At 47.8% G+C, this 25,246-nt stretch overlaps 1 protein-coding gene across 3 annotated transcripts in view; it reads left to right on the top strand.

Moving 5' to 3' along the window:
• wdr54 (WD repeat domain 54) overlaps positions 1-15,576 on the top strand; it is a 49,628-nt gene extending 34,052 nt beyond the window's left edge. For all 3 annotated transcript variants that reach the window (XM_059965900.1, XM_059965901.1, XM_059965902.1), the window contains 3 exons: positions 7,868-8,030; positions 8,135-8,209; positions 9,512-15,576. In XM_059965900.1, coding sequence (XP_059821883.1) covers positions 7,868-8,030; positions 8,135-8,209; positions 9,512-9,643 — 370 coding nt within the window. In that variant the 3' untranslated portion in view covers positions 9,644-15,576. The remainder of the gene's footprint in view (positions 1-7,867; positions 8,031-8,134; positions 8,210-9,511) is intronic.
• Positions 15,577-25,246: the final 9,670 nt, after the last annotated feature.

Raw genomic sequence — 25,246 nt, 5'->3', positions numbered from 1 at the left:
ATTAAATCCTCCTCATATGTTAACCCTTTTATTTCCAAAATCATTCACATGGACCTCCTCTGGATCCCCTTCAACGCCAGCACATCATTTTATTTGAGCAGGGTTGAAGGGCCAAATGGCCTAATTCTGTTCCTCTGTGTTACAGCCTTTTAGATAAGAGGCTCAAAACTGCTCACAATACTCTAAATGAGATCTGACCAATGCCTTAGAAAGTTTCGGCATTACATCCTTGCTTTTATATTCTGGTTCTCTTGAAATGAATGCTGACATCACGTTTGCCTTCCTCAACACAGACAAATAACAATGGGCCTCAAACTGATCCTGGAAAGTACCACTAGTCATGGGCCTCCAGACCGAGAAACCACTTTTCTCCATCACTCTGTGCTTCCTTCCATCGAGAAAAATTTGTTTCATGTTCCCCACTCTCCCTGGATGCCATGTGATCTAACCTTAAAGAGCAGCCTACCATGTGGAACCTTTTCAAAAACCTTACTCATGTGGACCATATCTACTGTCTTTTCCTCATTAACTTTGGTTACTTCATCAAAACTATAGGGTGTCGGGTGTGCAGCAGTTAGTGTGACACTATTACAGCTTGGGGTGTCAGAGTTCAGAGATCAATTCCAGTGTCCAATAAAGAAGTTTGTACGTTCTTGATTTATATATGTGGATTTCCTGCCAAAGTCCAAAGAATATCAGTTAGTGGGTTAATTGGTCATTGTAAATTCTCCTGCGATTGGTTGGCATCTGTCTGTCTCAAAGGACAATGGGTAATGATGATCATCATCACAAGCCTGGGCAGAAGGTATGGAGATCCTCAGATGCCCAGTTGTCAAGATACCCCCTCTTGGTTTATGAAGCAAAATGTTTGGCACCAGCTTGGCTGCAGGAGCTGCCGGAAGGATGTTCATTGACTTAGGGGCTCCACTCCGGATTTGCTGTCTGGGTTTACTCACGTAGTCTTCGTCTCTCCAGAAGCTGCCCACAAAGCAGTGGGGCGCTGGGGATCTAGTTCACAAGCACCAGGGCATGTCCTGTGTGTTACATTTGCAGGGGCTGAACCTGCTCCTCGTCCTCTGTAGTTCAGCCTGAGTCTGAAAGAAGTTCAGTTTCTATGTGTCGTTAGTGAGGAGGCGTACATGAGGCTTGCTGTGGAGAGGCTGTTTACTGGCAGGGAGAGACTCCTTTTCACAAGACTGCTAGCCAGTGGTGGAAGCTGGAAGTGGGAGCTTCCATACTAGGCGCATCATGATAACTTGTGATTCGTCGTCGTCGTTAACCTGGGATTGGGCTAAGGTTAAATAGGTGGGTTGTGGGGCAGTGCAGCTCAGGTCCAGTTCTGTGCTGTATCTTTAAACACAAATAAAAGTCAATTGGAGTTTATTGTCAAATGCACAAATACAGTGGTCCCCAAACACCACAATATGATTTGGTGATATGAAACGATATGAGTCAGCTGCACCTTTCCTCTTTCCCTGTCACGCCCACTGTTGAACTTGAACTCACGCGAGGTCGTCGGTCACCCAAAAGCAGTGATACCCTCGCGCGGCTGGCGGGAAGTGCCATTGCTACTGGCCTGGAGTGCAGACAGATGGGTGCCACCTCTAAATCTGTTTAGCACACCAAATGTTTGTGGGGAACCTGGTGCTAAAATATTCACAGATGACCTAATTCAGGCTCAGGGTTTCGTAAGTAGCAGAGCAGCTACCTCGCTGCGATCCACTGAAAGTCATCCCTTAGGCCGATAGATCCTACCTACCTACAAGGAGGGCGGGCACACGCCCTGTCGTACTCTCCGCTTGATTAATCACTCTGTCAGGACTGAGACTGCCGCGGCCCCGGCATGGGGACCTCCGGCCCTTACTTTGTTCTCTCACCCCACCCATGACCAGCCACACCTGGCCAAGGCATCTGGCAATGGGCGGGAAGCTGGAGTTTGGGCCTGGCACTGTCTAATGAGGCAGTGAAGCTCTCAAAACTGCTTCGGTACCTTGAGTCCAAGCGCCCTGCATTTAAAGACAAACTCATTGAGTTTTTTGAGCGGAAAAAACGTGAGCAAGCAGGACAGAAGCAAGTGCTGGTAGCCACACAAACTAAATTGTGGAATAGACTGGACATAAGGAACCTCCTTCGAGTATCGCTGTATTCCAGTCGTGTTTAACATCACACCCTCCCACCCCCCGGTCAGCTGGTCCACAAGAATATTGTCGATATTAAATGGTCCGCGGTGCAAAAAAGGTTGGTGACCCCTGCACAAATACAGTGAGGTATACAGGTGGAATAAAAAGCTTCCTTGCAGCAAGCATGCAGAATCAGACAAACACAGAGCATAAGCTATGGAGGTGAAGAAAGGAGTATGCAGGACTTTAGTGCAAAAACACAATTAAAAGCAATCTATGTAGCATAGGTGGTCCATTGTCTTCTGTTGATGAGGTTGAGATAGAATTGTGCAGCTCTGTTCAAGAACCTGGTGATTGGAAGAAAGTAGCATAATGGATGATTTTTGATGGCTAAGACCATGAGATATAGGAACAGAATTAGACAATTTGGCCCATTGAGTCTGCTCCACTATTCCATCATGGCTGAACCAATTTTCCTCCTAGCCCCAATCTCCTGCCTTCTCCCTGTAAATCTTCATGCCCTGACCAATCAAGAATCTGTCAACATCTGCCTTAAATATAGATGACTTAGCCTCCACAGCTGCCTGTGGCAAAGAATTCCACTGATTTACCTCTCTCTGGCTAAAGAAATTCCTCCTCATCTCTGTTCTAAAAGGATGCCCCTCTATTCTAAGGTATATCCTCTGGTCTTAGATTTATGAGCATTTGGAGAGACATAATCTGATTAGAGGTAACCAGCATGGCTTTGTCAAGGGCAGGTCGTGCCTTAGGAGCCTGATTGAATTCTTTGAGGATGTAACAAAACACATTGATGACAGTAGAAACAGTGGATATACAGGCAGTCCCCGGGTTATGAATGAGTTCCATTCCTGAGTCCGTCTTTAAGTCGGAACAGGTACATCGAGTATTATTTAGCGTCAGTTAGTCAAACGTTTGTCTTAGTATATAGTATATATTTTACCTTTCTGTGCATATAAAACACTTGAGAAACAAATGTATTTCAATAATTAAATCAGTGCGTTGCTTAGTAATAATTGTAGCTTTCATTGGGGAAGGGCCTTTCACATGCTCCATTATTCTCACTTTATCCTTTATCCTTTAAAATTGTCCCGATCGTTGACAGACTGTAGCTTAACGCTTTTCGAGTGACAGATGGTATTTCACCTCTTTCCGATCACTTTATTATTTCCACTTCATTTTCAATCGTGATCGTTTTCCGTCAGCGGAACAGAAACACTGCAGATTCAGCAGCAGCTGCGGGCGGCAGGTCCTGACCTGCGCTCCCCCGGGTCCTAAAGTCCACCCGCATTGAGGCAGGTTAAATGGGACAAGTGGGGGCAGTGCTGACAGGAAAAGGGAGTCAGGGTGAATCTTGCTAAGGAAAATTTAAACAAAATACAAAGTTACACACTCAACACAGTGTTAACGGCAACGACTTTAAATGGTGGACAGTGATGTGATCTGGCTTAAAATGGTAGACGGCATTCTCCTTCCTCCATTTGTAAGGGATATTCGTAACTCGGGGACTTCCTGTAGTATATATGGATTCCAGTAAGGCATATGATAAGGTTCCCCATGTAAGGCTCCTTCAGAATGTAAGGGAGTATGGGATCCAAGGAGACCTTGTTTTGTGGATCCAGAATTAGCTTGCCCACCAAAGGCAAAGGGTGGTTGTTGATGGTATATATTTTGCATGGAGGTTGGTGACCAGTGGTGTTCTGCAGGGATCTGTTCTAGGACACCTCCTCTTTGTGATTTTTATAAATGACCTAGATGAAGAAGTAGAAAGGTGGGTTAGTAAATTTGATGATGATACAAAGGTTGGGGTGTTGTGGATGGTCTGCAGGGTTATCAGATGTTACAATGGGATATCAATAGGATGCAGAACTAAGGCTGAGATGTGGCAGGTGGACTTCAACTCAAATAAGTGTGAAGTTGTTCATTTTGGTAGGTCCAATTTGAAGACGGTATATAATATAAATGGTAAGACTTCGCAGTGTGGAGGATCTGACAGATCTTGGGGTCTGTTTCAATAGGACGCTCAGAGCTGCTGTGCAGGTTGACAGGATTGTTAAGAAGGTGTATGGTGTGTTGGCATTCATCAACCAAGGGGTTGAGTTCAAGAGCTGTGAAGTAATATTACAGCTATGTAAGACCTTGGTCAGACTCCACTTGGAGTACTGTGTTCAGTTCTGGTCATCTCATTACAGGAAGGAGGTGGGTATTATAGAGAGAGTGCAGAGGAGATTTACAGGAATGTTGCCTGGATTGGAGAGCATACGTTACGAGAATAGGCTTAGTGCTTGTGGCCTTTCCTCCTTGGAGCGATGGAGGATGAGAGTTGACCTGATAGAGGTGTATAAGATTATAACTGGCATTGATTGTGTGGATAGCTAGAGGCTTTTTCCCAGGGCTGAAATGGCTAATGTGAGGGGGCATAGTTTTAAGGCGCTTGGTACCAAGGGGGTGTTAGGGTTAGGCTTTTCACACAGAGTGTGGTGGGTGCGTGGAATGCACTGCCAGCAGCAGTGGTGGAAGCAGATACAATAGTGTCTTTTAAGAGCCTCTTAGATAGGTACATGAAGCTTAGAAAAATAGAAGGCTAGGGAAATTCTGGGCAGTCTGTAGAGTGGGTTACATGGTTGGCACAACATTGTGGGCCGAAGTACCTGTAATGTGCCATAAATTTCCATGTTCTATGTTCTATTTTCAAGTCCTCTTGAAATGAATACTAACAAATGCATTTGCCTTCTTCACCACATACTCAATCTGCAAATTAACCTTTAGGGAATCCTGCACAAGGATTCCCAAGTCCTTTGCACCTCATTATTTTTTTTACTTTCTTTCCATTTAGAAAAAGTCAACCCTTTCATTTCTTCTACCAAAGTGCATGATCGTACACTTCCCGAGACTGTATTCCATCTGCTGTTTCTCTGACATTCTCCTTATCTAAGTCCTTCTGTAACCTCTTTACTTCCTTAAAACTACCTGCCCTTCCATCAATCTACATACCATCTGCAAATCTTGCAACAAAGCCATGCATTCCAACATCCAAATATAACGTGAAAGGTATTGGTCTCAACACAGATCCCTGTGGAACATCACTAGTCACCAGCAGTCAACCATTAAAGGTTACCTTTATTTCTACTCTTTGCCTCCTGTCAATCAGACACAGCTTTATCCATGTTAGAATCTTTCCTGTAATACCAAGGGCTCGTAGCTTATTCAGTAGCCTCGTATTGTGTACAGTTTTTTTTGGAGTATTGTGTACAGTTCTGGTCACCAAATTATAGGAAAGATGTCAACAAAATAGAGAGAGTACAGAGGAGATTTACTAGAATGTTACCTGGGTTTCAGCACTTAAGTTACAGAGAAAGGTTGAACAAGTTAGTTCTTTATTCTTTGGAGAGTAGAAGGTTAAGGGGGAACTTGATAGAGGTATTTAAAGTTATGAGGGGGATAGATAGAGTTGACGTGGATAGGCTTTTTCCATTGAGAGTAAGGGAGATTCAAACAAGTGGATATGAGTTGAGAGTTAAGGGGCAAAAGTTTAGGGGTAACACGAGGGGGAACTTCTTTACTCAGAGAGTGGTAGCTGTGTGGAACGAGCTTCCAGTAGAAGTGGTAGAGGCAGGTTCGATATTGTCATTTAAAAAAAAATTGGATAGGTATATGGACAGGAAAGGAATAGAGGGTTATGGGCTGAGAGTAGGTCGGTGGGACTAGATGAGAGTAAGTGTTCAGCATGGACTAGAAGGGCCAAGATGGCCTGTTTCTGCGCTGTAATTGTTATATCGTTTGATGGTTATATGTGTGGCACCTTATCAAAGACTTTCTGAAAATCCAGCTACATAATATCAACCAGTTCTGCTTTGTCTATCCTGCTTGTATTTCTTCAAAAAATTCCAACAGATTTGTCAGGCAAGGTTTTCCCTTAAGGAAATAATGCTGTCTGTGGTCTATTTTATCATGTTCCTTCAAGTACCCAGAGATCTCATCCTTAATCATCAACTCCAACATTTTCATAACCACTGACTGGCCTATAGTTTGCTTTCAACTGCCTCTCTGCCTTCTTGAAGAGTGGAGTGACATTTGCAAATTTCCATTCTTCTGGAACCATTCCAGTGTCTAGTGATTCTTGAAAGATCATTACTAATGCTTCCACAGTCTCTTCAGACACCTCTGTCAGAACCCTAGGGTGTACACCATCTGGTACAGGTGACTTATCCACCTTCAGACCTTTCACTTTCCCAAGAACTTTCTGTCTAGTTATGTTAACTTCACACACTTCATGACTGCTGACACCTGGAATTCCACAATACTGCTAATGTCTTCCACAGTGAAGACTGATAATCAGTTTGTCTGCAATTTTGTTGTCCCCCATTACTATCTCTCCGGCATCTTTTCCAAGGGGTCAGATTTCCACTCTCGCTTCTCCTTTACACTTAATGTATTTGAAGAATCTTTTGGCAGCCTCTTTAATATTATTGGTCGGTTTACTTTTGTATTCCATCTTTACCCTCTTGATATCTTTTTTAGTTGCCTGCTGTTGGTTTAAAAAAACTTCCCAATCTGCCGTTAGCCCTGCCAGTGTTCTTTTCCAATCAATTCCAGCCTACTTCTCACTTATGCCTCTGTAATTTCCTTTACTCCACTTAATACTGATACATCTGACTTAGCTTCTCCTCAAATTGCGTGGTGAATTCAATTACATTATGATCCCTTGCCCCTACGGATTCCTTTACTTTAAGCTCTCTAATCAATTCTGGTTCATTGCACAATACCCAATTGAGAACAGCTGATTCCCAAGTGGGTTCAACCATGAGTTGCTCTAAAAAGCCATCTTGTAGACACTAGATAGTCCCCTCCTGTGTCTATTGTAACGTTGCCCTTTTGACATGCATTTTCTATCTCTTGTTTTAATTTGTAGACCACATCCTTACTACTGTTTGGGGGTCTCTATACAATTCCCATGAAGGTCTTTTTACCCTTGCAGTTCCTTAGCTCTATCCACAATGACAACACCTTCCAGCCCTATGTCACCTCTTTCTAATGATTTGATTTAATTTTTTACCAACAGTGCAACGCTGCTCCCTCTGCCTTCCTGCCTGTCCTTTCGATACAATGTGGATCAGATGGTGGGGATTTTGGATGATGGATGCTGCCTTTTTGAGCCATTGCCTCCTGTAGAACCGGGCTGTGTCCATTACCCTCTGCAGCCTCTTGTGTTCCTTTGCATTGGAATTGCTACACTAGGCCATAATGCAACCAGTTAAAAGACTATGTAGACTGTGTATCTGTCGAAGTTTGTTAGAGTTCTTGTGAATTGATGAACATCCATAATCTAAGAATCTAGAGGAACTGGCACACCTTTGTGATTACATCTTAACTGGTGACCTCCATCTTGAGGCTTCCCTGTCCTGAGAAAAAGACTTTATCTGTAGTATTTCTGCTCTTCATACTTTTATAATCCTTTATAAGCTTCACATATCAGCACAAATGTTCACATACAAGGATGTGTAATAGACACATTATTTTAGTGCTTTACCACCATCTACTGAAATCTGAGACTGCAGGTGGTAAACAAATATACTTCCAGTGAAGGTTTAGAAATCAAGCAGCCACTCAGTCATTTTGCTTTTGGTGATCGGAGGGAGTAATTTTGGTACTGGTCAGTTCTCTGGTCCTCTGGTAGTGGAGTGGGCTGTGAATGTTGGTGCCTGTGCTAACCTGCGGATGGTCCCTAGGGTTACCTGCTCGTCTGTGAGGATGTGGAATGGGATGATTGCAGCTGGTTACGGGAGTGGCCAGATCCAGATCTTCGACGCAGCGACTGCTATGGTACACTTGGTGGTGAACGCTCATGCCTGCTGGATCAGCACACTTGATATTGCACCCCAAAGTGGCAAGGTACCCTGGTTGCTCATAGGCAGCCTGTTCTCTTCCAGCCTTTGTGATTCTCCAGGATCAGAGCTGTTCCAGGCGACATTACTAACTGCACTTGTCCTTTACAGCTGTTGTCAGGGGCTGAGGATTCCTTTGTCCACATCTGGAGACTCTTTTGGAACCTGGAGTCCAAAGCCATTGAGGTAAGGACGCTGAAAAGTGGTGGATTTCTCAGGGTATCCAGTGCGCTCTGTGCTGCTGATGGCAACAGTGCTCCTTCTTGGGTCAAGCCAGTTTCTAATTGCTGCCACTTTAAGGAAGGTTGTAGCATGTCAACACAGATTTGGGGAACTCTCCCCGAGTCTCAGGCTGCACCTGGGGTCCCCAGGCTGATATAAACTTCTGTCAGTAACCCGGTTCGGACCAAGCTCTGTGTTCACACCTCCATGAACTATGCTTCCTTCAACCCATTCCTTGTGAGGGCTCATCCTTCCACTGCTCACCCATAACCCAACCTGTGTCTCTGACCCCTCTACCCACCCATACCCCGTGTCTCTGCACCACACTGCTCACCCATAACCCAACCTGTGTCTCTGACCCCTCTACCCACCCATACCCCGTCTCTGACCCCTCTACCCACCCATACCCCATGTCTCTGCACCACACTGCTCACCCATAACCCAACCTGTGTCTCTGACCCCTCTACCCACCCATACCCCATGTCTCTGACCCCTCTACCCACCCATACCCCATGTCTCTGCACCACACTGCTCACCCATAACCCAACCTGTGTCTCTGCACCACGCTGCTCACCCATAACCCAACCTGTGTCTCTGCACCACACTGCTCACCCATAACCCAACCTGTGTCTCTGCACCACGCTGCTCAAGCACACCCCCTGTGTCTCGGCACCCACTGCCCACCCATACCCCGTGTCTCTGACCCCTCTACCCACCCATACCCCATGTCTCTGCACCACACTGCTCACCCATAACCCAACCTGTGTCTCTGCACCACGCTGCTCACGCACACCCCCTGTGTCTCGGCACCCACTGCCCACCCATACCCCGTGCCTCTGACCCCTCTACCCACCCATACCCCGTGTCTCTGACCCCCCCACTACCCATCCATACCCCATGTCTCTGACCCCTCTACCCACCCATACCCCGTGTCTCTGACCCCACTGCCCACCCATACCCCGTGTCTCTGCACCACACTGCTCACGCACACACCCTGTGTCTCTGCACCCCACTGCCCACCCATACCCCGTGTCTCTGACCCCACTGCCCACCCACACCCAGCCTTTCCCATCGTCCCTGCACTCCACTGGACATCCCCCACTTCCTCTATCTGCACTTCATTGGCTTCCTCCCCAGCCCCTCATTCCTGCTGTCTTTCCTCTGCCCCCAACATGGGATAAGCATTAGTGGAGTGGTCTGGGCTGACTTGTAGGTGTGTTTGAGCCCAGTGACAGGAATCAACCCACAGGCCGTTGCTTTCGACAGGTGGAGCATTTGCACACGGAGTGTGTGACCGATGTTCAGGTCTGCGGAGGCAAGTTCTGTGACCCCGAAGGAAGTGCCTTTGCAGTGACCGGATACGACCTGAGTGAGATTATTCGTTATGTACAGGCGTAAGTACTGCGGAAGGAGAGTCGATATGCAGGTGTCAGCAGCACTCCAAGAGAATACAGCTTGTCCGTAAGTTCCTTCAGACAGGATACATGGAATTTCACTGGAACTCGTTCCCTCGTTGTTCAGGTTCAAATTCAGATTTATTGTCATTTGATTGTACATGTATATAACCAAATGAGACACTATGTTCTTCTAGACCACGGTGCATCCACACACAACATGTATCGCACAGAGCACATAAAACAAAATATTACCATAAATAAGTTAATAAAATATAATTTAAAAATGTGCAGCGCAAATAAATCATACAGTAAACAGCAACTCTGTCCTAGTGATGAGACCTCAGCGATGGCAGGGTAGTCATTGGTATGCAGCCTGAGGGAAGGAGCTGTTATCTAGTCTAGCAGTCCCAGACCTGATGCTCCTGTACCTCCTTCCTGATGGTAGTGAGTAAGAGATTGTGGCATAGGCAGTAGGGGTTCTCAACAATACTTGGGCCCTTCACCAATAACGCTGCAGGTAACTATCATAATTGGGGGGGAGGGAGACCCCCGTGATCCTCCTGGTGGACTCAGTGCTTAGCAAGTGGCACTGATATGTAGAGTAATTAGAGCCCTCATTATTCATCTGTGGGTTCAAAACATAGCACAGTCATTTGTTATTTTGAATTAACTGAAAAAAATCCAGTGTTAATTTCACTAAAAGTGTGGCCGGTGTGGCTCATCTGAGCTCTTCCCAGTACGCCCAAACATTGTTTTCAAATTATCAAAAAGATAGAGTATGGACAGTAAACACTGATAATTAATTAGCTAATTAATAGTCTGTGTAAAAATGCAGAATGATGCCAGTTAGTTTTGTTATTTAATATTAAAGTTTGTTGTTTCTTTGTCTGTTTAAAGATATTTGAATGCTACTGTAAAGAGAAGACTGTTTGTTTGGTGGTGTGCAAGTTATCTGCTTTCTCTGAGTAAACATAGTATTAACACTAACTTACGTGAGCAACATTTACTATGCAGTCACCAAACACTGACAAACCTCTACAGACTGGTTGTAAAATGCATCGGTATGGCAATTACAACACATACAGTGGTGCTAGAAAGTTTGTGAACCCTGTAGAATTTTCTCTATTTCTGTATAAATATGACCTAAAATGTGATCAGATCTTCATGTGTCCTAAAACTAGATACAAAGAACCCAATTAAATGAATCTCACACGAAACATTATTTATTTATTTATCCATTTATTTATTGAGAAAGATGATCCAATATTATATGTATTTGTTTGCTTTCAGTAATTGATGTCAGTCCCTTGTACAGCAGTAACTTCAACCAAGCATTTCCAGTAACTGTTGATCAGTCCTGCACATTGGCTTGGAAGAATTTTAGGCCATTCCTCCTTACAAAACTGCTTGAACTCTGGAATGTTGGTAGGCTTCTTTGCATGAACTGCTTGCTTCAGCTCCTTCAAAGGTTCAAAGGTTGAATTTAATGTCAGAGAAATGTATACAATATACATCCTGAAATGCTTTTTCTTCACAAACATCCACAAAAACAGAGAAGTGCCCCAAAGAATGAACGGCAGCTAAACGTGAGAACCCCAAAGTACCCCCACCAGCAAAAAAAAGCGCATTGGTATTGTCACAATATTGGTATTGTGTGCTAAGCAATAGCAAAGACACAGACCAAAGTTATCCAAAAGGCTTCGCATTTCAACTGACATTTGACAAACCACAGGTTCTCTCTCTCCAAGGGAGAGGGAGGTGTCCCCCATTTTCACAGTGAGCAGGAGACATAACAACATGCTGGTTTGCGATATTATAAGTCTGTTTCATCGCTTCTTTTGAGCTCTCTGTCCGAAGATCACAAAGACCTCGGGTCTTTGAGCCCACAGTGAAAGATTTTCCGGCCTCCCCGACGACACATGAATCTCCTTCCGTGACACTGACCCTCGACCCCCCCCCACCCCCCACATCTCCAGAGCCCTGAGATCTTAGGCTTCTGAACATGATCGAGACTCTCAGGCCAAACCCTTGGTGTGTTGAATAACAGCCAGTCATGGAACCTTGAGAGCGGGTCCCATTCCCACAAAGAACTGAAGCCTGCATGTAACTCCAGGTTAGCGTCTTCAAAAGAGAGCTACCACTCTCCTACAATCACAACCTTGTGCTTACTACAAATATCTGCTATCTCCTTACAAATTTGCTTCTCCAATTCTCACTCCCCATTAGGTGGTCTATAATACAACCCTATAAGTATTACTACACTTTTCCCATTCCTCAACTCCATCCAAATAGTCTCGCTAGATCAGCTCTCTAATCTATCCTGCCAAAGCACCACTGTAATATTTTCTTGGACAAGCAATGCAACACCTCCTCCTCTTGCCCCTCCGATTCTATCACACCTGAAGCAACGAAATCCAGGAATATTTAGTTGCCAATCACACCCCTCCTGCAACCATGTTTCACTAATAGCTACAACATCATATTTCTAGGTATCAATCCATGCTCTAAGCTGATCCACCTTTCTAATATTAAAATAGATGCATTTACGAAACTCTCCACCTCTTCCTCTCTGTTTATCCCTAACAATGCGATCAACTTTATTATCTTTTTCTTCCTTCTCCCCTACATCTTCGGTCTGAGCGCTCCCCTCCTCTATCACCTGCCTATCCTCCCTCACACACTGTCTACTAGCTTTCTCTATTTGTGAACTAACCTCTCCCCTAGTCTCTTCAAATTGATTCCCACTCCCCAACCATTCTAGTTTAAAGTCTCCCCAGTAGCCTTAGCAAATCTCCCCGCCAGGATATTGGTCCCCCTATGATTCAAATGTAACCCGTCCTTTCTGTACAGGTCACTCCTGCCCCAAAAGAGATCCCAATGATCCAGAAACTTGAATCCCTGCCCCGTGCTCCAATCCCTCAGCCACGCATTTATCCTCCACGTCATTCCATTCCTACTCTCACTGTCACGTGGCACAGGCAGTAATCCTGAGATTACTACCTTTGTGGTCCTTCTTCTCAACTGCCTTCCTAACTCCCTATATTCTCCTTTCAGGACCGCTTCCCTTTTCCTACCTATGTCATTGGTACCTATATGTACCACGACCTCAGGCTCCTCACCCTCCCACTTCAGGATATATTCAACGCAATCAGAAACAGCCCGAACCCTGGCACCAGGGAGGCAAACTACCATCTGGGTCTTCTGACTGCATCCACAGAATCACCTATCTGACCCCCTAACTATCGAGTCCCCTATTACTACTGCCTTCCTCTTCCTTTCCCTACCCTTCTGAGCCACAGGGCCAGACTCTGTGCCGGAGGCACGGCCACTGTTGCTTCCCCCAGGTAGGCTGTCCCCCCCCAATAGTACTCAAACAGGAGTACTTATTGTCAAGGGGTACAGCCACTGGGGTACTCTCTAATTCCTGACTCTTCCACTTTCCCCTCCTGACTGTGACCCACCTGTCTGCCTCCTGTGGCCCTGGTGTGACCACCTGCCTGTAACTCCTCTCTATCAACTCCTCACTCATCCTGACCAGACGAAGGTCATCGAGCTGCAGCTCCAGTTCCTTAACTCGGTCCCTTAGGAGCTGCAGCTCGGCGCATCTGGCGCAGATGTGGACTTCCGGGAGGCTGGGAGACTCCAGGTCCTCCCACATCCGACACCGAGAACAACAAGCTGCTCTCACACTCATACTTCCCCTTTCCTCAAATAACAGGAAAAACTGAAACCTAAACCAACCTTGCCTCACCCGCTTCTGCCTAAGCCCGTTGAGCTCAAGCCCTTAAGCCTTCACTCTGCTGCCTGCTGTATAAGGCTGTGTTCTTTTTAAATCTTCCCTGCTTCACTGCCCGACGTCACACGCCTGCGCAGTCCCACCTCTCTTAACTCCGATGAGAATAAGAAATAAAAAATGTTATAGATCCTTGGCTGATTATTTACCTTAGCTCCAGGGACACTTTGCCTGCTCGTTAAGATTCCTGCAGAGACAGCAGGGCGGAGCCAGTTTGATGGACAGCCGGCGTTCAGCATGTGGGGATAAAAAGCAGGTCTGCTAAGACACATCAGGGAGACACACCGCAGGACACTGAAAGAGCGCTGTGCCCCCACATGAAGGTGGGGGTTTTGGAGGATCAATTTGGGAAATCGATCAATGGCTCACAGTTGAGAAGGTGCGTCCGGTGGGGAACTGTTTGTGTGTCCACCCCTGCCTGGGTGACTGGTCCACCACTGAAGAACGGTCGTACGTGATATGGTCATAGTCGGTGACCACAACAGGAAGATCAAAGGCAACAGCATCACCTCTCATCCCCTCTCTCTCTCTCTCCAACGATACTCAAACAACTGCATTGACCTGAACTGAACTGAACTCTTTTTGTCGCATCGTAAGACTGTATCTATTTACCCCTAGGTTTGAAAGAGCCTAGTTTTGATCCTATTTCCACACATATACCTATATCCATGTCTATATCATTGCTAATCTGTTTTATATATTTGCATTTTATAGGACTGTATTGTTTAGTTTACTAATAAACACTATTAGTTTACAGTAATACCAGACTCCAAAGTGTTTTCCATTTCTGCTAGTTCGGTAACCCCGTCACGGGGTATGTGACACTAACAAATCCATGTAATTTTGGGAGCAAACACGAGGAAATCTGCAGATGCTGGAAATTCAAACAACAACACACACACAAAATGCTGGTGGAACACAACAGGCCAGGCAGCATCTATAGGGAGAAGCGCTGTCGACGTTTCGGGCCGAGACCCTTCATCCTGATGTCGACAGCACTTCTCCCTATAGATGCTGCCTGGCCTGCTGTGTTCCACCAGCATTTTGTGTGTGTTGTTGTCATGTAATTTTGGATCATTTTTCTCAATAATTAAATGAACAAGTATAATGCTTTGTGTGTTATTTATTTAATTGGGTTCTCTTTATCTAGTTTTAGGACTTGTGTGAAGATCTGATCACATTTTAGGTCATATTTATGCAGAAATAGAGAAAATTCTAACTTTCTAGCACCGCTGCTGGAATGCAGGAGGCTGCAGAGGTAGTGGGCACAGCTGCTCTGTCACAGACACGTCCCTCCCTGTCATCAAAAGCATATCGAGGAAGGACTGCGTCAAGATTCACCACCGAATGAGCCATGTTCTAATGGTCAGGTAGGACATACTGAAGCTAAGTTCCCACCCACCTGGTTCAGGAACAGCTTCAACTCCAAAAGTTCAAGTTGAAGTATAATTGTCATTCAGGAAGAGCCATGAACACAGCCAAATGAAACTGTTCCTCTGCGACCAAGGTGAGAACACTACCAAAGGTCAAACACAGCACAAGGCACATATAGCACATATTAAATAGCAGCAAACATACAGTCACACAAAAAATACAATAGAGCCAAGTCCTTGAGTGTCATGTCCTGTAGATTGATGCTGCCCAGATGTCATTGGTAAGAGCAAGCCTGTGCAGTCCGCAGACAAATGCAATTCCCAACAGGAGGGGCCAATCCCCAACCAGCGTGGACTCCAGTGGCCCACTCAACCTGTGCTCTCTCCTACTGTACTGAAGAACGGATAAGCAGAGAGGAATATGGGACCAAAACAGGAGCACGGATAAGTCAGTTTCTTGCACAACCTCACCCCTACCTCAACAATGGAGCAATATCATGGACTTCTTTCTAGCTCTAATTTTGTACGAATATCATGTTTTTCCTGAGTATTTTTCTTCACTTTCTGAAGTAATTATATAATTATTAGAACGGAGTTAATCAATCAGCCATGATGAAATGGCAGAGCAGATTTGATGGGCTGAATCGCCCAATTTAACTCCTATGTCTTATGGTTTCATAGTGTAATTTTTGTATCATTTATGTGTTTGAATCTATGTGCCTTTCAGCCCACAATGTCTGCCAGATTAAACCCTCCATTTCATGCATATTCATGTGCCTAGTAGCTTCTTGGACAGCAGTCTCGTATCTACAATCAGCACCACCCTGGGCAGTGTGATTGAGGCACCCACTGCTCTCTGTGTATATATAAAAAAATAATCATTTACCACACACATCTCCTTTAAACTCCCTGCTCTCACCTTAAATATCTGCCTCCTGGTATTTGATATTTCAACCAGCGATAAATATTCAGACTGTCTACCCTATTTATGCCTCTCGTACTTTTATAAACCTTTAGGTCTCCTCAGCCTCCATTGCCCCAGGAAAAACAATTCAGGTGAATCTAACCTTTTCTGATAGCACGTACCCACAAATCTAGACAACATCGTGCTAAACCTCATCTGAAACCTCTCCAAAGTCTTCTAATCCTTCCTGTGATGGCATGACAGGAGCTTCACACAATACAAGGTGCAGACTAACCAAAGTTTATACATCTACAGCATCACCATTCTTGTGCATTTCACAAGAAAACCTGAACTGAAAAGAGCTTTGTCCAGAGCAGCCAGGATTCAAGAACAAGACCTTCTGTCAACGTTGGGTCCCTAGGCTGAGCAGGTTTTTCCTTCAGGGTCTCACACTGTACTGCTGCCAGCAAATTTCACAGCTTGTGTCAGTGATAAACCTCAGTCTGGGACAGGGAAGTCTTGAAGATTGTTCATTCTCATTGAGACGTCCGGAAGATTGATAAGGTTCATTCAGTCATGTACCCATATTCAGAGGGCAACTTCTTCCAGGTACCAATCACATTCTATATTCATAATGAACTCTAAAGGGACGCCTGTTCCATTGATCCTGTACTTACTGAGTGAGCTCTGTGCGGGAGGGTGTCAGGAGGAACGGTTCATGGCTGCTTGATGGGTGGTGATCGCACTTTTATCTTCCCCGGAGACAGAACAAGCTCCTGGATTCTCTGAACCTGCGTGAACACCAAGGTGGGGATGCCGAGAGAGGAGGAATCTGGTCTGATTCTCTGAACCTGAGTGAACACCCAAGGTGGGGATGCCGGGAGAGGAGGAATCTGGTCTGATTCTCTGAATCTGAGTGAACACCAAGGTGGGGATGCTGGGAGAGGAGGAATCTGGTCTGATTCTCTGAATCCGTATGAACACCCAAGGTGGGGATGCCGGGAGAGGAGGAATCTGGTCTGATTCTCTGATTCCGTATGAACACCCAAGGTGGGGATGCGAGGAGAGGAGGAATCTGGTCTGATTCTCTGAATCCGTATGAACACCCAAGGTGGGGATGCGAGGAGAGGAGGAATCTGGTCTGATTCTCTGAATCCGTATGAACACCCAAGGTGGGGATGCGAGGAGAGGAGGAATCTGGTCTGATTCTCTGAATCCGTATGAACAGCCAAGGTGGGGATGCCGGGAGAGGAGGAATCTGGTCTGATTCTCTGATTCCTATGAACACCCAAGGTGGGGATGCGAGGAGAGGAGGAATCTGGTCTGATTCTCTGAATCCGTATGAACACCCAAGGTGGGGATGCGAGGAGAGGAGGAATCTGGTGAAATCTCCCACATAATCTAAATCTTTTAAATTGAAGCAAGAGGTGGAGAGTGAAGAAGCATCTCGGAGAGAAGCCTTTTTTTTAACTGATTGGGGAAAAGAGGCTAGACTGCGCAGGTGTGTGATGTAGCGTGCCAAAGGTTTAAAAAAAAAGACTGCCATATACAGCGGCCATCGTCGGAGTGGACGAGTCAGAGTGGGACGGCTTTGGCTCAATCAGGCTTCGGCGAGAACAGGGAGAGGCGAGGGTAGGTTCCGGTAAGTTTTGTTTTGTTTGTTTAGAGTAGAGAGAGTGCCAGGCGGGATGTTGAAATGCTTCCCTTGCAGGATGTGGTAACTTAGGGAGACCTCTAGTGTCCCTGACAATGACACCTGCAAGGTGCATCCAGCTGCAGCTCCTAACAAATTGTGTTAGGGAACTGGAGCAGGAGCTGGATGACCACCGGATCATTTGGGAGGATGAGGAGTTTATAGATAGTAGTTTCAGGGAGGTAGTTATGCCAAAGGAGCAGCACACAAGTAATTGGGTTACTGTCAGGCGAGGGAAGGGGAAAGAGCAGGCAGAGCAGGGCTCCCTGTGGCCATTCCCCTCAACAACAAGAATACCGATTTGGATACTGTTGGGGGGAGGGGGGATGACTTACCTGGGACAAGCTGCGGCAGCCAGATCTCTGGCACTGAATCTGGTTCTGCACTGCAGAAGGGAGGGAGGAAGAAGAGGAGAGTGGTAGTGATAGGGGGACTCAATAGTTAGAGGTACAGACAGAAGGATCTGTGGTCGCAACAGAGACTCCCGGATGGTTTGTTGCCTCTCGGGTGCCAGGATCAGGGATGTCTCAGATTGTGTGCACAGCATTCTGAAATGGGAGGGTGAGCAGCCAGATGTCATGGTGCATATTGGTACCAATGACATAGGAAGAAAGTGAGGAGGCCCTGAAGAGTGAGTATCGAGAGCTTGGTAGGAAGTTAAAAAGCAGGACCTCGAGGGTGGTAATCTCAGGATTGTTACCTGTGCCACATGCCAGTGAGGGTAAGAATAGGATGCTCTGGAGGATGAACACGTGGCTGAGGAACTGGTGTAGGGGGCAGGGTTTCAGATTTCAGGATCATTGGGACCCTTTCTGGGGCAGGAGAGAAGGGTTACCCCTGAACTACAGGGGGACCAATATCTTTGCAGGGAGATTTGTTAGTGCTATGGGGGAGGGTTAAACGAGATTTGTAGGGGGATGGAAACCAGAGTTTCAGAGTAGATAGTGGAACGGGGGTGAAAATAAATGATGTTAAGGGTTCATGCAAAGTCACAAATAGAAGGGTTGTGTGTGGTGGTAATAATCTTCTGAGGTGTGTCTATTTCAATGTGAGGAGTATTGTGGGGAAGGCAGAAGAGCTGAAGGTGTGGATTGACATGTGGAATTATGACATTGTAGCCATTAGTGAAACTTGGTAAAAGGAGGGGCAGGACTGGCAGCTTAATGTTCCAGGGTTCCGATGTTTCAGACGTGATAGAGGCAGAGAGATGAAGGGTGGGTGAGGGGGTGACATTGCTAGTCAGGGAAAATGCTCAGGCAGGACAGATTAAAGGGCTTGTCTACCATCCATATGGGTGGAGCTGAGAAACAGGAAAGGTATGACCACATTAATGGGGTTGATCTGGATGATAATGTGGCAAATTGGATCAGCAAATTTGCTGATGATAGAAAGATTGGAGGTGTAGTGGACAGTGAGGAGGTTTTCAAAGCTTGCAAAGGGATCTGGATAAATGGGCTGAATAATGGCAGATGGAGTCTAATACAGACAAGTGTGAGATATTGCAGTTTGGAAGGAAAAACCAAGGTAGAACATAAAGGTAAATGGTAGGACACTGAGGAGTGCAGTAGAACAGAGGGATCTGGGAATACAGATACATAATTCCCTAAAAGTGGCATCACAAGTAGATAGGGTAGTAAAGGGAGCTTTTGGTACATTGGGCTTTATAAATCAAAGATTTGAGTATAAGAGTTGGAATGTAATGGTGAGGTTATATAAGACATTGGTGAGGCCAAATTTGGAGTATTGTGCGCAATTTTGGTCACTGAATTACAGGAAGGATATTAACAAGGTTGAAAGAGTGCAGAGAAGGTTTACAAGGATGTTGCTGGGAATTGAGAAACTGAGTTACAGAGAAAGATTGAATAGGTTAGGACTTAATTCCCTGGGGCGTAGAAGAATGAGGGGAGATTTGAGAGAGGTATATAAAATTATGATGGGTACAGATAGAGTGAATACAATCAGGCTTTTTCCACCGAAGGTAGGGGAGAAAAATAAGAGGACATGGTTAAGGGTGGAGGGGGAAAAGTTTAAAGGGAACATGGGGGGGGGCTTCTTCACACAGAGTGGTGGGAATGTGGAATGAGCTGCCAGATGAAGTAAATGAGGGATCACTTTTAACATTTAAGAGAAACTTGGACAGGTCATGGATGAGAGGTGTATGGAGGTGCAGGTCAGTGGGACGAAGCAGAAGAATGGTTCAGCCCAGACAAGAAGGGCCGAAGGGCCTGTTTCTGTGCTGTAATGTTCTATGGTTCTATGGTGTGGAATGCCACACGGTCACCAGGCAGAGCAAGACCACAGCATGTTGGAGATGAGCTTCATCAGTCTGAAGAGTTTGGTGTCACCCCTCCATCACACATCAGAACCCGAGTGTCACCCCTCCATCACACATCAGAACCCGAGTGTCACCCCTCAGTTACACACCAGATGCCGAGTGTCACCCCTCAGTTACACACCAGAAGCCGAGTGTCACCCCTCAGTTACACACCAGAACCCGAGTGTCACCCCTCAGTTACACACCAGAACCCAAGTGTCACCCCTCAGTTACACACCAGAAGCCGAGTGTCACCCCTCAGTTACACACCAGATGCCTGGTGTCACCCCTCAGTTACACACCAGATGCCTGGTGTCACCCCTCAGTTACACACCAGAAGCCGAGTGTCATCCCTCAGTTACACACCAGAAGCCTGGTGTCACCCCTCAGTTACACACCAGGAGCCGAGTGTCATCCCTCAATTACACACCAGAAGCCTGGTGTCACCCCTCAGTTACACACCAGAACCCGAGTGTCACCCCTCAGTTACACACCAGAAGCCGAGTGTTACCCCTCAGCTACACACCAGAACCCGAGTGTCACCCCTCAGTTACACACCAGAAGCAGAGTGTTACCCCTCAGCTACACACCAGAACCCGAGTGTCACCCCTCAGTTACACACCAGAAGCCGAGTGTTACCCCTCAGCTACACACCAGAACCCGAGTGTCACCCCTCAGTTACACACCAGATGCCGAGTGTCACCCCTCAGTTACACACCAGAAGCCGAGTGTCATCCCTCAGTTACACACCAGAAGCCTGGTGTCACCCCTCAGTTACACACCAGGAGCCGAGTGTCATCCCTCAATTACACACCAGAAGCCTGGTGTCACCCCTCAGTTAAACACCAGAACCCGAGTGTCACCCCTCAGTTACACACCAGAAGCCGAGTGTTACCCCTCAGCTACACACCAGAACCCGAGTGTCACCCCTCAGTTACACACCAGAAGCCGAGTGTTACCCCTCAGCTACACACCAGAACCCGAGTGTCACCCCTCAGTTACACACCAGAAGCCGAGTGTTACCCCTCAGCTACACACCAGAACCCGAGTGTCACCCCTCAGTTACACACCAGAAGCCTGGTGTCACCCCTCAGTTACACACCAGAAGCCGAGTGTCACCCCTCAGTTACACACCAGATGCCTGGTGTCACCCCACAGTTACACACCAGAAGCTGAGTGTCACTCCTCAGTTACACACCAGAACCCGAGTGTCAGCCCTCAGTTACACACCAGAAGCCTGGTGTCACCCCTCAGTTACACACCAGAAGCCGAGTGTCACCCCTCAGTTACACACCAGATGCCTGGTGTCACCCCTCAGTTACACACCAGAAGCCGAGTGTCACCCCTCAGTTACACACCAGAAGCCGAGTGTCACCCCTCAGTTACACACCAGATGCCTGGTGTCACCCCTCAGTTACACACCAGAAGCCGAGTGTCACCCCTCAGTTACACACCAGAAGCCGAGTGTCACCCCTCAGTTACACACCAGTTGCCTGGTGTCACCCCTCAGTTACACACAAGAAGCCGAGTGTCACCCCTCAGTTACACACCAGAACCCGAGTGTCACCCCTCAGTTACACACCAGATGCCTGGTGTCACCCCTCAGTTACATACCAGAAGCCGATTGTCACCCCTCAGTTACACACCAGATGCCTTGTGTCACCCCTCAGTTACACACCAGAAGACGAGTGTCATCCCTCAGTTACACACCAGATGCCTGGTGTCATCCCTCAGTTACACACCAGAACCCGAGTGTCACAACCTCAGTTACACACCAGAAGCCTGGTGTCACCCCTTAGTTACACACCTGAACCCGAGTGTCACCCCTCAGTTAAACACCTGAAGCCGAGTGTCACCCCTCAGTTACACACCAGATGCCTGGTGTCACCCCTCAGTTACACACCAGAAGCCGAGTGTCACCCCTCAGTTAAACACCAGAAGCCGAGTGTCACCCCTCAGTTACACACCAGATGCCTGGTGTAACCCCTCAGTTACACACCAGAAGCCGAGTGTCATCCCTCAGTTACACACCAGATGCCTGGTGTCACCCCTCAGTTACACACCAGAAGCCGAGTGTCACCCCTCAGTTACACACCAGAACCCGAGTGTCACCCCTCAGTTACACACCAGATGCCTGGTGCCACCCCTCAGTTACACACCAGGAGCCGAGTGTCATCCCTCAGTTACACACCAGAAGCCTGGTGTCACCCCTCAATTACACACCAGAAGCTGAGTGTCACCCCTCAGTTACACACCAGAAGCCTCGTGTCACCCCTCAGTTAAACACCAGACGCCGGGTGTCACCCCTCAGTTACACACCAGAAGCCTGGTGTCACCCCTCAGTTACACACCAGAAGCCGAGTGTCACCCCTCAGTTACACACCAGAAGCCTGGTGTCACCCCTCAGTTACACACCAGATGCCGAGTATCACCCCTCAGTTACACACCAGAAGCCATGTGTCACCCCTCAGTTACACACCAGAACCCGAGTGTCACCCCTCAGTTACACACCAGACGCCTGCTGTCACCGTTCAGTTACACACCAGAAGTGTGGTGTCACCCCTCAGTTACACACCAGACGCCCAGTGTCACCCCTCAGTTACACACCTGAACCCAAGTGTCACCCCTCAGATACACACCAGAAGCCTGGTGTCACCCCTCAGTTACACACCAGACGCCTGGTGTCACCCATCAGTTACACACCAGAAGCCGAGTGTCACCCCTCAGTTACACACCAGAAGCCGAGTGTCACCCCTCAGTTAAACACCAGAAGCCGACTGTCACCCCTCAGTTACACACCAGATGCCTGGTGTAACCCCTCAGTTACACACCAGAAGCCGAGTGTCATCCCTCAGTAACACACCAGATGCCTGGTGTCACCCCTCAGTTACACACCAGAAGCCGAGTGTCACCCTTCAGTTACACACCAGAACCCGAGTGTCACCCCTCAGTTACACACCAGATGCCTGGTGCCACCCCTCAGTTACACACCAGGAGCCGAGTGTCATCCCTCAGTTACACACCAGAAGCCTGGTGTCACCCCTCAATTACACACCAGAAGCTGTGTGTCACCCCTCAGTTACACACCAGAAGCCTCGTGTCACCCCTCAGTTAAACACCAGACGCCGGGTGTCACCCCTCAGTTACACACCAGAAGCCTGGTGTCACCCCTCAGTTACACACCAGAAGCCGAGTGTCACCCCTCAGTTACACACCAGAAGCCTGGTGTCACCCCTCAGTTACACACCAGATGCCGAGTATCACCCCTCAGTTACACACCAGAAGCCAAGTGTCACCCCTCAGTTACACACCAGAACCCGAGTGTCACCCCTCAGTTACACACCAGACGCCTGCTGTCACCGTTCAGTTACACACCAGAAGTGTGGTGTCACCCCTCAGTTACACACCAGACGCCCAGTGTCACCCCTCAGTTACACACCTGAACCCAAGTGTCACCCCTCAGATACACACCAGAAGCCTGGTGTCACCCCTCAGTTACACACCAGACGCCTGGAGTCACCCATCAGTTACACACCAGAAGCCGAGTGTCACCCCTCAGTTACACACCAGAAGCCGAGTGTCACCCCTCAGTTACACACCAGAACCCGAGTGTCACGCCTCAGTTACACACCAGATGCCTGGTGTCACCCCTCAGTTACACACCTGAACCCGAGTGTCACCCCTCAGTTACACACCAGAAGCCTGGTGTCACCCCTCAGTTAAACACCAGAACCCGAGTGTCACCCCTCAGTTACACACCAGAAGCCGAGTGTTACCCCTCAGTTACACACCAGAAGCCTGGTGTCACCCCTCCGTTACACACCAGAAGCCTGGTGTCACCCCTCAGTTACACACCAGACGCCCAGTGTCACCCGTCAGTTACACACCAGAAGCCTGGTGTCACCCCTCAGTTACACACCAGACGCCCAGTGTCACCCCTCAGTTACACACCAGAAGCTGAGTGTCACCCCTCGGTTACACACCAGAAGCCGAGTGTCACCCCTCAGTTACACACCAGAACCCGAGTGTCACCCCTCAGTTACACACCAGAACCCGAGTGTCACCCCTCAGTTACACACCAGAAGCCTGGTGTCACCCCTCAGTTACACACCAGAACCCGAGTGTCACCCCTCAGTTACACACCAGGTGCCGAGTGTCATCCCTCAGTTACACACCAGAAGCCGAGTGTCACCCCTCAGTTACACACCAGAACCCGAGTGTCACCCCTCAGTTACACACCAGAAGCCGAGTGTCACCCCTCAGTTACACACCAGAAGCCGAGTGTCACCCCTCAGTTAAACACCAGAACCCGAGTGTCACCCCTCAGTTACACACCAGAAGCCTGGTGTCACCCCTCAATTACACACCAGAAGCTGAGTGTCACCCCTCAGTTACACACCAGAAGCCTCGTGTCACCCCTCAGTTAAACACCAGAACCCGAGTGTCACCCCTCAGTTACACACCAGAAGCCTGGTGTCACCCCTCAGTTACACACCAGAAGCTGAGTGTCACCCCTCAGTTACACACCTGAACCCGAGTGTCACCCCTCAGTTACACACCAGAAGCCTGGTGTCACCCCTCAGTTACACACCAGATGCCGAGTATCACCCCTCAGTTACACACCAGAAGCCAAGTGTTACCCCTCAGTTACACACCAGAACCCGAGTGTCACCCCTCAGTTACACACCAGACGCCTGGTGTCACCCATCAGTTACACACGAGAAGTGTGGTGTCACCCCTCAGTTACACACCAGACGCCCAGTGTCACCCCTCAGTTACACACCTGAACCCGAGTGTCACCCCTCAGTTACACACCAGAAGCCGAGTGTCACCCCTCAGTTACACACCAGAACCTGAGTGTCACCCCTCAGTTACACACCAGATGCCTGGTGTCACCCCTCAGTTACACACCTGAACCCGAGTGTCACCCCTCAGTTACACACCAGAAGCCTGGTGTCACCCCTCAGTTACACACCAGAACACGAGTGTCACCCCTCAGTTACACACCAGAAGCCTGGTGTCACCCCTCAGTTACACACCAGAAGCTGAGTGTCACCGCTCAGTTACACACCTGAACCCGAGTGTCACCCCTCAGTTACACACCAGAAGCCTGGTGTCACCCCTCAGTTACACACCAGAAGCCGAGTGTCCCCCCTCAGTTACACACCAGAAGCCTGGTGTCACTCCTCAGTTACACACCAGAAGCCGAGTGTCCCCCCTCAGTTACACACCAGAAGCCTGGTGTCACCCCTCAGTTACACACCAGAAGCCTGGTGTCACCGTTCAGTTACACACCAGAAGTGTGGTGTCACCCCTCAGTTACACACCAGACGCCCAGTGTCACCCCTCAGTTACACACCTGAACCCGAGTGTCACCCCTCAGATACACACCAGAAGCCTGGTGTCACCCCTCAGTTACACACCAGACGCCTGGTGTCACCCATCAGTTACACACGAGAACCCGAGTGTCACCCCTCAGTTACACACCAGAAGCCGAGTGTCACCCCTCAGTTACACACCAGAAGCC

The sequence above is a fragment of the Hypanus sabinus genome, chromosome 3 (assembly GCF_030144855.1).
Source record: "Hypanus sabinus isolate sHypSab1 chromosome 3, sHypSab1.hap1, whole genome shotgun sequence".
NCBI classification, from domain to species: domain Eukaryota; kingdom Metazoa; phylum Chordata; class Chondrichthyes; order Myliobatiformes; family Dasyatidae; genus Hypanus; species Hypanus sabinus.
Note: the sequence above shows the minus strand (reverse complement) of the source record. Positions and strands in the feature narration are given on the sequence as shown.